Source organism: Rhinopithecus roxellana, chromosome 7 (assembly GCF_007565055.1).
Source record: "Rhinopithecus roxellana isolate Shanxi Qingling chromosome 7, ASM756505v1, whole genome shotgun sequence".
In the NCBI taxonomy this organism is placed as follows: Eukaryota; Metazoa; Chordata; class Mammalia; order Primates; family Cercopithecidae; genus Rhinopithecus; species Rhinopithecus roxellana.
In genome coordinates, this window is record NC_044555.1 from 26,871,518 (window position 1) to 26,883,902 (window position 12,385).

The 12,385-nt window shown below is 39.9% G+C and overlaps 1 protein-coding gene across 1 annotated transcript in view; it reads left to right on the forward strand.

The window, feature by feature from the left end:
• Positions 1-2,484: 2,484 nt before the first annotated feature.
• The window catches only part of WNK3 (WNK lysine deficient protein kinase 3), a 145,761-nt gene continuing 135,860 nt past the window's right edge, over positions 2,485-12,385 (forward strand). Inside the window, exon 1 of the mRNA XM_030933960.1 lies at positions 2,485-3,134. Within this exon, the coding sequence (XP_030789820.1) occupies positions 2,598-3,134 (537 nt within the window). The 5' untranslated portion in view covers positions 2,485-2,597. The remainder of the gene's footprint in view (positions 3,135-12,385) is intronic.

The following is a 12,385-nucleotide window of genomic DNA, read 5'->3' on the forward strand; positions in this document are numbered from 1 at the left end:
CGGCTCATTGCAACCTCCACCTCTCAGGTTTAAGTGATTCACAGCCTTCACCGCCCAGGTTCAAGTGATTCTCCTGCCTCAGCCTCCCGAGTAGCTGGGTCTACAGGCACCTGCCACCACACCTGGCTAATGTTTATGTTTTATAGAGACGGGGGTCTCACCATGTTGCCCAGGATGGTCTCGAACTCCTGAGCTCAGGCAATCCACCCACCTTGGCCTCCCAAAGTGCTAGGATTGCAGGCATGAGCCACTGCCCCCCGCCATTCTTGTTGAAAATCAATTAACCATAAATAATATGGCTTTGTTTCTGAACTCAATTTTTATTCCATTTATCTATACATCTATTCTTATGCCAGGACCATACTGTCTTAATACTGTACCTTTGCAGTAGGTTTTTGAATCAAAAAGTATGGATCCTCCAAATTTGTTCTTTTTCAGGATTGTATAAACTTTGATTATTATGGGTCCCTTGAAATTCTATATGCATTTTAGGATTAGCTTGATGTTTTCCGCAAAGAAACCAGCTGGAATTTTGATGAAGTGAGTTGAATGTGTAGAACAACTTGGAGTATTTGTCTCTATTTTGTTTATTTTTATTTTTATTTTGTTTATTTTAGTTCAGGGTTTTTTTCCTTCAGTTTTTCAAATTTGATATTTCTGTGCATTTTTGGTTTGACATAATTCTTAATAAATCTTTGTGACAAACTGTGCCCTTCAAGGTGCCTAACATAATAAGAAGTATACAGGCTTAACTTTGCAGTGCGTGATTGTGGTGAGAAGGGAAGCATTTTCTTATTGGTGGTTTGACCACTCACTTGAAAAACTTTTCCCCACATATTTTCACATGTTTATTGTGCAAAGTTTTAGAAAATACAAAAAAGCAGAAAGAAAAATCCATAATTTCAGAGTTACCTCTGTAAGCTTGTATGTATTCCTTTTTACATTTAACCATATAATATATAGGGAACATCTTTTATCTCACTGAAGACTACAGTGTTTTATTGTTGTTGTTTTGTTTTTTGAGACAGAGACTCTTCGCCCAGGCTGGAGTGCAGTGGTGCAACCTCAGCCTTCTGGGTTCGAGTGATTCTCCTGCTTCAGTCTCTCGAGTAGCTGGGATTACAGGCGCCTGCCACCACACCCTGCTAATTTTTTTTGTATTTTTAGTAGGGTCAGGGTTTCACTAAACCAGGCTGGTTTGGTCTCAAACTCCTGACCTCAAGTGATCCGCCCGCCTCGGCCTCCCAAAGTGCTGGGATTACAGGTGTGAGCCACTGCGCCCAGCCTACAGTGTTATTTTTAATGCTGTGGCTTACCTCATTTTGAGATACTTAATTAAACACCAATTAGGCTTATGTTTAGTTTTTTCCATAAGTGCTAGAATGAACATCTTTATAGTTAAATATTTGCACAGATTCTTGCTATTTCCTAAGGCAAGTTCCTATAAGCAGAATTGCTAGTTTAAAAGAATACATGGTTTTGAGCCTTTCTTGCTATTGTTTTAGGATAGTATATTAATATTTGACAATAGTTTCTGTTAAAATCTGAAGACAGGCTTATAAGTATTTGCATTATTTCAAATTACTGTTGGATGTTTATAGCAGCAACATTCACAATAGTCACAAGGTGGAAACAATCCAATCCGTTGGCAGATGAATGGGATGAACAAAATGTGGTCTATAACATATGATGGAATATTATTCAGCCTTAAAAAGGAATGAAATTCTGATACACGCTACAACATCAGTGGACTTTGAAAATATTATACTAAGTGAAATAAGCCAGACACAAAAGGACAAATGTTGTCTGATTCCATTTATATAAATTACCTAGAATAAGCAAATTCATAGAGACAGAAAGTAGAATAGAAGTTACCAGGGGTGAGTGAGGGCTGATAGGGAATCATTGTTTAACGGGTACAGAGTTTCAATTTGGGATGATTAAAAAGCTCTGGGCATGGATAGTAGTGATGATTACAGAACACTGTGAATGTACTTAACACCACTGAATTATATACTTAAAAATGGTTAGAATGGTAAATTTGACAATATGTATATTTTAGTACAGTAAAAGAAACTGCTATTGATGAATTCCAGAATTTTAGACAAAAACCACCTAGAAACCATGTGGTTGTTTTACTTATTGTGTTTGTCACATTGTGGCTAAGTGAACTCAGGGTTTGGGTACTCGTTTTGAGTTTGATGGATTGACAGATGGAGCTGAGAACTAGGTTTCTAACCAATATTCATGCAATATGAAGACAGATTGAGCTATATACTAAGTAGTCTGCTAGGCACTGAAGATTAATGGTAAACAAGATAAGACACAGTCCCTAGAGTCTTCTGGTTCCTAAGATTGGACAGAGAAAAGAATAAACTTCTTATTAAGGAAAAAGGGATTAAAAAATCAGGTGATTTGTTTTCTACTTAATGATTTCCTTTGTAGGGTGATTTTAAAATATCCTTTCCCCTCCTTCAGGTTGCTATGGAAATACATGACCACGCAAAAGGAAGTCCATTCTGATAATTCTGATACCTGAGATGTAACTGGACTGAAGAGTAGAAACAGGAAAAATTTTAGTGCCAACTTTAATTACAATGGCCACTGATTCAGGGGATCCAGCCAGCACAGAAGATTCTGAGAAACCTGATGGAATTTCATTTGAAAACAGAGTTCCCCAGGTTGCTGCAACTTTGACAGTAGAAGCTAGACTAAAGGAGAAAAACAGCACCTTCTCTGCTTCTGGGGAAACTGTAGAAAGGAAGAGATTTTTCCGAAAGAGTGTTGAAATGACGGAAGATGACAAAGTTGCCGAATCATCCCCCAAAGATGAGAGAATTAAGGCTGCAACGAATATTCCAAGAGTAGACAAACTTCCTTCAAATGTGCTGAGAGGTGGACAAGAAGTTAAATATGAACAGTGTTCAAAGTCAACCTCGGAAATCTCAAAAGATTGTTTCAAGGAGAAAAATGAAAAGGAAATGGAAGAAGAAGCAGAAATGAAGGCTGTAGCTACTTCTCCTAGTGGCAGATTCCTGAAATTTGACATAGAACTAGGAAGAGGAGCATTTAAAACAGTATATAAAGGACTGGACACTGAAACATGGGTTGAGGTTGCTTGGTGTGAGCTGCAGGTAGGTATATAATCTTCTTGGTTATAATAAATTCAAGTTTTAGCTGGCCTGGCCTTCTGTGTGATCCATGATTAAAATGCATCATGGATTAAAATAAAATGAAGGGCTTGTCCTCCACATCTTAGAAATTATGGTCCTTTCCTATGTCCTCTTAGGAGCTCACTCCAAACTTTTTTTTTCTCCTGTTGTTTTCTTTTCTGTTTTAAAGGGGAAGAAAAAAAATCTATCATGGCTTTCTTTTTTCTTTTCTTTTCTTTCTTTTTTTCTTTTTTTTTTTTTGAGGCCGAATCTTGATCTGTCACTCAGGCTGGAGTGCAGTGGCGCAATCTCGGCTCACTGCAACCTCCGCCGCCTCAGCCTCCCAAATAGCTGGGATTACAGGCGCATGCCACTATGCCCCACTGATTTTTTGTTTTTTTAGTAGAGACAGGGTTTCACCATGTTGAGCAGGCTGGTCTTGAACTCCTGACCTCAGGTGATCCTCCTGCCTTGGCCTCCCGAAGTGTTGGGATTACAGGCGTAAGTCATGGCTCCCAGCCTATCATGACTTTCTTTTGGAAAAATTGTTTTAATTTGTTAGCTTTAGGAAAGTCCCCAAACTCTTACTGTCTCCTTTTGAAAACTTTTCATATGACTTATGAGTTGATTGTTATACTAAGTACTTGATAGGGAAATACATTCAATGTGGCATATACCTTTTCTCTTTTTCTTTCATCAAAATCTTAGGGGTTCATGTGGTATTTTTCACAACAGGAAAGGTTTTACTTGATTCTTTGAGGACCTTCACTGATAGAAGCTCATGAAGCCTCTGAGTTTACCTCAGAGAGTATCACTGGAAGAAATAATCACCAGAATCTATTGAAGTTATTCAACTAGAATGTGTTTAGAAAGGAGAAATGAAAGTAACAGGAGAATGATTGAATTGCCTACATATTTGGTTCCATAATAAATGTTCACGTAGTACTTTTAATTAATGAAGAACTAAATAGGGACAGAACATCATAGAAGGGGTTATAATGAGAAGTTTTAGACAGATGTGGGTCAAATATAAGGAAAACCTTTGTGACCTCTGTCAGCCCATGGGAAATGGTTATTGATCACATGGGATGCTTAAGATTAAGATGGAATAAAGCCAGTTGCTAAGAACAGGTTTCTGTTGATTAAATTCCAGTGGTCTCTGTGAGTGTAGGTGTATATGTATGGAAACACCATTATTTCACTCATTCTGAATTTGCCGTAGGTTACTGTTCAGATAGGTTGGAATTTAGTCCAGGTTTCTGCATTTCTAGGAAGCTTTTTGTTTAATGCTGTGATTTCCAAACTTTACTGTTTATAAGAGTCAGTATTTGCTTCATATGCAAACTCTAGGGCCCATTGGTACAAATTCTGATTCAATAAATCTGGATTGGGGTGCAAGACTGCAAGTTTTAAAAACTTTCTAAGTGCTTCTAATTTAGGGAGTCCCTTGAACACTATTTGGAAAGCAAGTTACTTATCAGTCAGATCCATTCCAGTGGGTCTTGAAACGTATGTGCATGTGTGGAGTTTGCTTGGTTTTCTTCTCACCTGCTTTTTACCCTTTAAGAATTTTGTATGGTATACATTGTAGTAGAAATATTAGATAATGCAGGCAAGCAAGCATCAGAATCATCTAAAATTCCAGTACTTTGAGTACAATGTTTTAAACGTTTTAGTATATACATCTTTCTGGTATATATATATATGCACACACATATCTTTCTATAAAATTTTATAATCTTTATTTTCACTTATCTTGAATGTCTTTTCATTATCTGTAAGTGTATATTTATTTATTTATTTTTGTTAGTATATATTTACATAATTTTTTCTTTTTAAATTTTATTTTTTGATTTCCAAATTTTATTTTAAGTTCAGAGGTATATGTGCAGAATGTACCAGTTTGTTACATAGGTAAACGTGTGCCATGGTGGTTTGCTGCATAAATCATCCCATCACCTAGGTTTTTAGCCCAGCATCCATTAGCTGTTCTTCCTGATACTCTCCCTCCTCCCACCCCCCAATTTTTAATTTTTTATTTATTTTATTAATTATTTATTTTATTTTTTGAGATGGGGTCTCACTCTATTGCCCAGGCTGGAGTGCAGTGGCATGATCTCGGCTCATTGTAACCTCTGCCTCCCAGGCTGAAGCAATTCTCCCACCTCAGCCTCTCGAGTAGCTGGGACTACAGGTGTGTGCCACCACTCCTGGCTAATTTTGTTTTTGTATTTTTAGTAGAGCTGGGGTTTTGCCATGTTGCCCCAGTTGGTCTCAAACTCCTGGGGTCAAGCCATCTGCCTGCCTTGGCCTCCCACAGTGCTGGGATTACAGGTGTGAGCCACTTTGCCTGGCCTACATAATTTTTTAAAAATAAATGCTTAGTATTTCATTATAAGGTTATTCTAGGTTATTTAAGCAGTCCCCTATTGTTGGATATGTAGGGCCTTTTTTTTAGGGGGAGATGTAATCTCATCTCATGCTGTCATCTAGGCTGGAATGCAGTGACGTTGTCTTGGCTCACTGAAGCCTTAACCTCCTGGGCTCAAGCAATCCTCCCACCTCAGCCTCACTAGTAGCTGGAACTACAGATGTGTGCCACCACACTCAGCTAATAGTGTTTTTTGTTTGTGTGTTTGTTTGTTTTAGACAGAGTCTTGCTCTGTTGCCCAGGCTAGAGTGCAGTGGCACAATCTCGGCTCACTGCAACTTCTGCCTGCCAGGTTCAAGCGATTATTCTGCCTCAGCCTCCCTAGTAGCTGGGACTACAGATGCACGCCACCGTGCCTGACTAATTTTTGTATTTTTAGTAGAGTTGGGGGTTTCACCATATTGGCCAGGCTGGTCTCGAACTCCTGACCTTGTGATCTGCCCGCCTCGGCCTCCCAAAGTGCTGGGATTACAGGCGTGAGCCACCACACCTGGCTGTGTTTTTATTTTTTGTAGAAATGAGGTCTTACTATTTTGCCCAAGCTGGTCTCATACTCCTGGGCTCAAGTGCTCCTTCTGCTTTGGCTTCTCAAAGTGCTGGGATTATAGGCATGAACCACTGTAGCCTGCCGAGGTTTTTCTCTCTACTATTTTACTATTATAACCATGGCTTTGATGAACATCCTTGTGTATAATACTGAAAGTTATGTACATTTTAACTTTATCTCTGCGTTCTGACATCAGTAGCATTCAACTTTTCGTGATACCATCTGTAAATGAGGGAAATAATTTCCATTCACTTGGTAGTAGGTTACATAGTAAAGATAAGTGAATCATTCTGCAAGCTGTGTACTCTAGTTATGTTAAAGGATGTTTAGGTAAAACTTGAAAATATTTCAGTGGGAGAAACTGCCTAGAATACTGACTTCCTTTTTTTTTTTTTTTTTTTTTTGAGACAGAGTCTTGCTCTGTTGCCCAGGCTTGAGTGCTGTGGTGTAATTTCGGCTCACTGCAACCTCCTGGGTTCCAGCCTCCTGCGTTTAAGTGATTCTCTTGCCTCAGCCTCCCAAGTAGCTGAGATTACAGGCATGCACCACCATGCCTGGCTAATTTTTGTATTTTTAGTAGAGGCAGGTTTTAACATACTGGCCAGGCTGGTCTTGAACTCCTGACCTCAGGTGACCTGCCCTCCTTGGCCTTCCAAAGTGCTAGGATTACAGGCATGAGCCACCGCACCTGGCTGTAGGATACTGACTTCTATCATTCACCTGTGGAAAGGTTTAAAAATCATAAGATCTTACTACTCGAAGTGTGGTCCCTGGACCAGCAGCATGGACATCACCTGGGGGCTTGTCAGAACTGCATATTCCCAGGCCTCATTCCAGACCTTCTGAATCAGAATCTGACTTTTAGTAACACCTCCAAGTAATTTGTATGCACAGTTAAGTAGAGTTTGGAAAGCACTTGAAATATGGGACCAAACCCAACAGCTAGCTGAATTACAGTAGGCATTCCTTTAATACACTAACATTAACTTTATATTATATTATATTATGTATTCTGATTTCTGGCTTCCAGTCCAGACTTCTCAAATTGGAATCTTTAAGAGATGGGCTCCAGGAACTTACTGTTTAAAAGTTCCCAAGGTGCCGGGCATGGTGGTGCTCACCTATAGTCCTAGCTACTCAGAAGGTTGAGGCAGGAGAGTCACTTGAGCACCAGAGTTTGAGGCTGCAGTGAGTCGTGATTGTGCCCCACTGCACTCCACCCTGGGTGATAGAATGAGACCCTGTCTCAAAAAAAAAGTTCCCCAGGTGATTGGATACATAGCCAGATTTGAGAATCTCTAACATGGAGGAAATGTAATAAATATATAAAGTACATTTTAATTTACACAGAGAACAACAATTGTAATTTTCTGTTATAAAAGGAATGTCAAAATTAGTGGACTTATTTAATCAGTTTTTGGATATTACTTCATCTTCCGCATTTTTTTTTTTAAAGACAAAGTCTTGCTCTGTTGTCCAGGCTAGAGTACAGTGGCATGATCATAGCTCACTGTAACCTCGAATGCCTGGGCTCAAAGGATCCTCCCGAATAGCCAGGACTACAGGCATAGGCCACCACCCCCAGCTATTTTTTTTTTTATTTTTGAAATATTTTGTAGAGATGCCTTAGCCTCCCAAAGTGCTGGGATTACAGGCATGAGCCACCGTGCCCAGCCTGCATGTTTGAAATTAAGAAAAACTAGCTTATTTATAATCCCAGGAGAATAAGGGGCATCATCTTTGAATTACTTCCTGAGTACAATGCAGTTTGTAATGTACAATTTCTCATTCTTCTTCTATAGTCTTATTTATTATATAATTGAACAATTCTGTAGAAAAAGACCCCATTGAGCAGTTTAAATGCCTAAATTATTCTAGATTCTTTTTCATTCTTTTTTTATATGTGTGTGTGAGATTGTATGTATAATATGTATATATAATTGATCTATGTCCATACTTTTGTCTTATCAATTTGATATATGTTCTATTTATTCACATTATTAAAATGTGTAAACTATAGCATTGACACTACCTCTTGCTTAATTTTCTCCCCTAATGTTAGGTAATTCTTTTCTTTTTTTTTCTTTTTTATTTTTTGAGACAAGTTCTCACTCTGTCACCCAGGCTGGAGTGCAGTGGTATGATCACAGCTTACTGTAGCCTTGACCTTGTGGGCTTAATTGATTCTCCCACCTCAGCCTCCCTAGTAGCTGGGACCACAGATATGTGTCACCATGCCTGGCTAATTTTTGTATTTTTTGTAGAGACGGGGTTTTGCCATGTTGCCTAGGCTGGCCTCAAGTGATCCGCCCATCTCGGCCTCCCAAAGTGCTGGGATTGCAGGCGTGAACCACCACCACCTGGCCTTCTTATTTTTAGAGACAGAGTCTCACTCTGTCTCCCAGGTTGGTCTTCAAGTCCTGGGCTCAAGTGATCCTCCTGCCTTGGCCAACCAAGTAGCTGGGACTACAGGCACAAGCCACTGTACCTGGTACTTTTCTTTTTTTAAATTTTTATTTTTGCATGTTTGATTTGAAATTTATAGCTCAACAATAGGTTTTACTACCTTTTTCTCTTGATGGCATTCCCTTCTTCCCCATTGTGGATATTTGAGTCTTGTGAAATAATTGTTTGTTTGCTTTTTGTAGAGACAGTCTCATTATGTTGTCCAGGCCGGTCTCGAACTCCTGGCTTCTAGAGGTCCTCCTGTCTCTGCCTCTCAGAGTGCTGAGATTATAGACATAAGCCACCATGCCCAACCTAATTCTGTCTTTTTTATCAGCAACAAAGCAAAGGCAAATTGTGTAATAATTCTTAACAGCCCCACTCCATTTGTTTAGAATACATTGACCTTATGGTGCTGCAAAGAACTGGGAGTGATAAATTTTACTGCTGATATTTGACTTTGAGGATGTTGAAAACAAACTCTCAGATTTAGGATTTGGCTATAAACACCTGCACTTCAAGTTTTTCATATTTTATGGTTTCTATACCATGATTTTTTTAAGAGATAAGGTCTTGCTCTGTTGCCCAGGCTGGGATGCAATGGCATGTCGTAGCGCACTGCAACCTCAAACTCCTAGGCTCTAGCAATCTTCCCCCGTCAGATTTCCTAGTGGCATGGTCTCAGCTCACTGCAACCTCCACCTCCTGGGTTCAAGCAATTCTCCTGTCACAGCCTCCCGAGTAGCTGGGATTACAGGTGCACACCACCACGCCCAGCTAATTTTTTTGGGAGACGGAGTCTTGCTCTGTCATCAGGCTGGAGTGCAGTGGTGCGATCTTGGCTCACTGCAACCTCTGCCTCCTGGGTTCAAGTGATTATCGTGCCTCAGCCTCCCCAGTAGCTGGGACTATAGGCGCCTGCCACCACACCTAGTTAATTTTTTGTATTTTTAGTAGAGACAGGGTTTCACTGTGTTAGCCAGGATGTTCTCAATCTCCTGAGCTCGTGATCTGCCTGCCTCGGCCTCCCAAAGTGCTGGGATTACAGGCATAAGCCACTGTGCCCTGCCTAAGTTTTGTATTTTTAGTAGAGACAGGGTTTCACCATGTTGGCCAGGCTGGTCTAAAACTCCTGACCTCAAGTGATCTGCCTGCCTCAGCCTCCCAAAGTACGGGATTATGGGTGTGAGCCACTGCACCCAGCTATAATTTCGTTCATTTTAATTTTATTATTATTTTTTTAGAGGCAGGGTCTCACTATGTTGCTCGGGCTGGTCTCAAACTGCTGGGCTCAAGTGATTCTCCTGCCTTGGCCTCCCAAAGTGCTGGAATTACAGGCATGAGCCACTGCACCCAGTCTTTAATTTTTGTAGAGATGGCGTTTTGCTATGTTGCTCAGGCTAGTCTTGAACTCCTGGATTCAAGTGATCCTCCTACCTTGGCCTCCAAAAACACCAGGATTACAGGCATGAGCCACTGTACCTGGCCCCCATAACTTGATTTAAAAAATACATTAATGGGGCCTGGCACGGTGGCTCACGTCTGTAATACCAGCACTTTGGGAGGCCGAGACAGGCGGATCACGAGGTCAGGAGATCAAGACCATCCTGGCTAACACGGTGAAATCCCATCTCTACTAAAAATACAAAAAACTAGCTGGGTGTAGTGGTGGGCGCCTGTAGCCCCACCTGCTTGGGAGGCTGAGGCAGGAGAATGGCGTGAACCCAGGAGGTGGAGTTTGCAGTGAGCCGAGATTGCGCCACTGCACTCTAGCCTGGGCGACAGAGCGAGACTCCATCTCAAAAATAAAAATAAAAAATCAAACAAACAAAAATTAATGGAAAGACTTTGACCTATTGTTCTTTGTAAAAACTTTGGTGAATTACTTGGTAATTACTTGGTAAATTAGTAAATTACTGTGAGTGAGGGCTCTCAGTCATAAGTGCTATTTAGAAGACTATATTTTAGTTTATGATGTTGAAATACTTGGTCACATGTTACTGAAAGACCAGTTTAGCAACTCTCAGAAAGAATCAATCACAGGAGTTTGTATAGTTTCTTCCTCCACTAACAGTTTGAAAATTAACATCACTTAGCTTTTACACATGGAAATACAACCAGTTTTTGCTCTATGATGAGTTGGAAAATACACCAGTACATTTATCATTTGTTTTCTTCATATAATGGAACTATTTCCTTTTTTTTTTTTTTTTGAGAGGGAGTCTCGCTGTGTTGCCCAGGCTGGAGTGCAATGGCATGATCTTGGCTCACTGCAACCTCCGCCTCCTGAGTTCAAGCGATTCTCCTGCCTCAACCTCCTGAGTAGCTAGGATTACAGGCATGTGCTACCATGTCCAGCTGATTTTTGTGTTTTTAGTAAAGACTGGGTTTCACCATGTTGGCCAGGCTAGTCTTGAACTTCTGACTTCAGGTGATCCACCCGTCTCGGCCTTCCAAAGTGCTGGGATTACAGGCGTGAGCCACAACGCCCAGCCAGTGGAACTTTTTTCTAAATATAGAAACATCATAGATATCTGAAATATGTTTTGTTGACTTTTTCTAAAATGTATTTGAGTGTGCTTATAATAAGCCTCACTCTGTGGTCAGATAGGTGATTGTGTACTTTGGAGGGTAAACAGACCTTTGAATAGCACTTAGATATCTAACAACTTGAGCTATAGTCTGTGAACCGAACCAAACATGACACTGAAAAGAAATACCGAAAGGAAAAAAATGACACAATAGAGTATAGCAGGTTGACACGTTGAGTGAGCATTCTAATATACTTTCATTATAGTAATGAATATACTTAAAGCAATGCAGTGGAAGTAACAGCTTAAAAATCCATATTTCCACACCTGAAGCATCTATCAAAATTGTGGAAGAACTTATTTCTATTTTATTTTCATTCATCATCTAAGTATACTTTGGGGAAAACTATATTTTGAGACATCAGCCCTATTACATTTGATTGTGAAATTAGAATTAGATATGAAAACAGTTGAATTTCCAATAAAGGAAAAAGTAATTTAAAAAATAGATGCTAGAATTTCTGTTTCTGAATATAGTTGTTTACAGTATTCGCGCTGGGACACTTAATTTTGCTCCCAAAATATTTTTATGACCCTCTTGGAAATGTTTCTGGATTCCCTTTTAGCCGTGTAAGAAAGTACTTCATTACATTATAGGCACATGCCAAATAGTCTGATTCAGTGTGATTTCCCACTCTCTTCATCAGATCCAGCCCTAAAAGTAGAATTCACTCATGGACAAAGCGTGATTACATTGAAGGGAGGAGGGATAGAGCTTGCTTAAATATACATGTTCTCGTCTCTGTTTAAAAACTAGTCATGGACTTTATTAAATATAAACCAAAGGTAAATGCTTTTACAAAATGACAAAGGGTGGGAGTGGCAGGAGATAGCCTTTGTCTGGGAAATAGCATTAATTTCCCCGGTTAGTTGAGTGAGTTAGTTTTGAGCTAATTATTTGCTTGATAGATTTAAAAAATTGATACAAGTGGTAAGCTGAAAATAGCCCCCCAAAGATGTCCATGTCCTAATCCCTGGAATCTGTGAATATGTCATCTTACATTACAAAAAGAACTTTGTAGATGTGATTAACTTAAAGATCTGGGGATTGGAAGATTACCCTGGATTATCTGGGTAGACCCAGTGTAATCACAAGGGTCCTTATAAGAGGGAGGCAGAATGGCCATAGTCAGAGGAGGAGATATGACGATGGAAGCAGAGGCTGGAGTGATGCAATTGCTGACAATGAGCCAACGAATGTGGACAGTCTCCTGAAGCT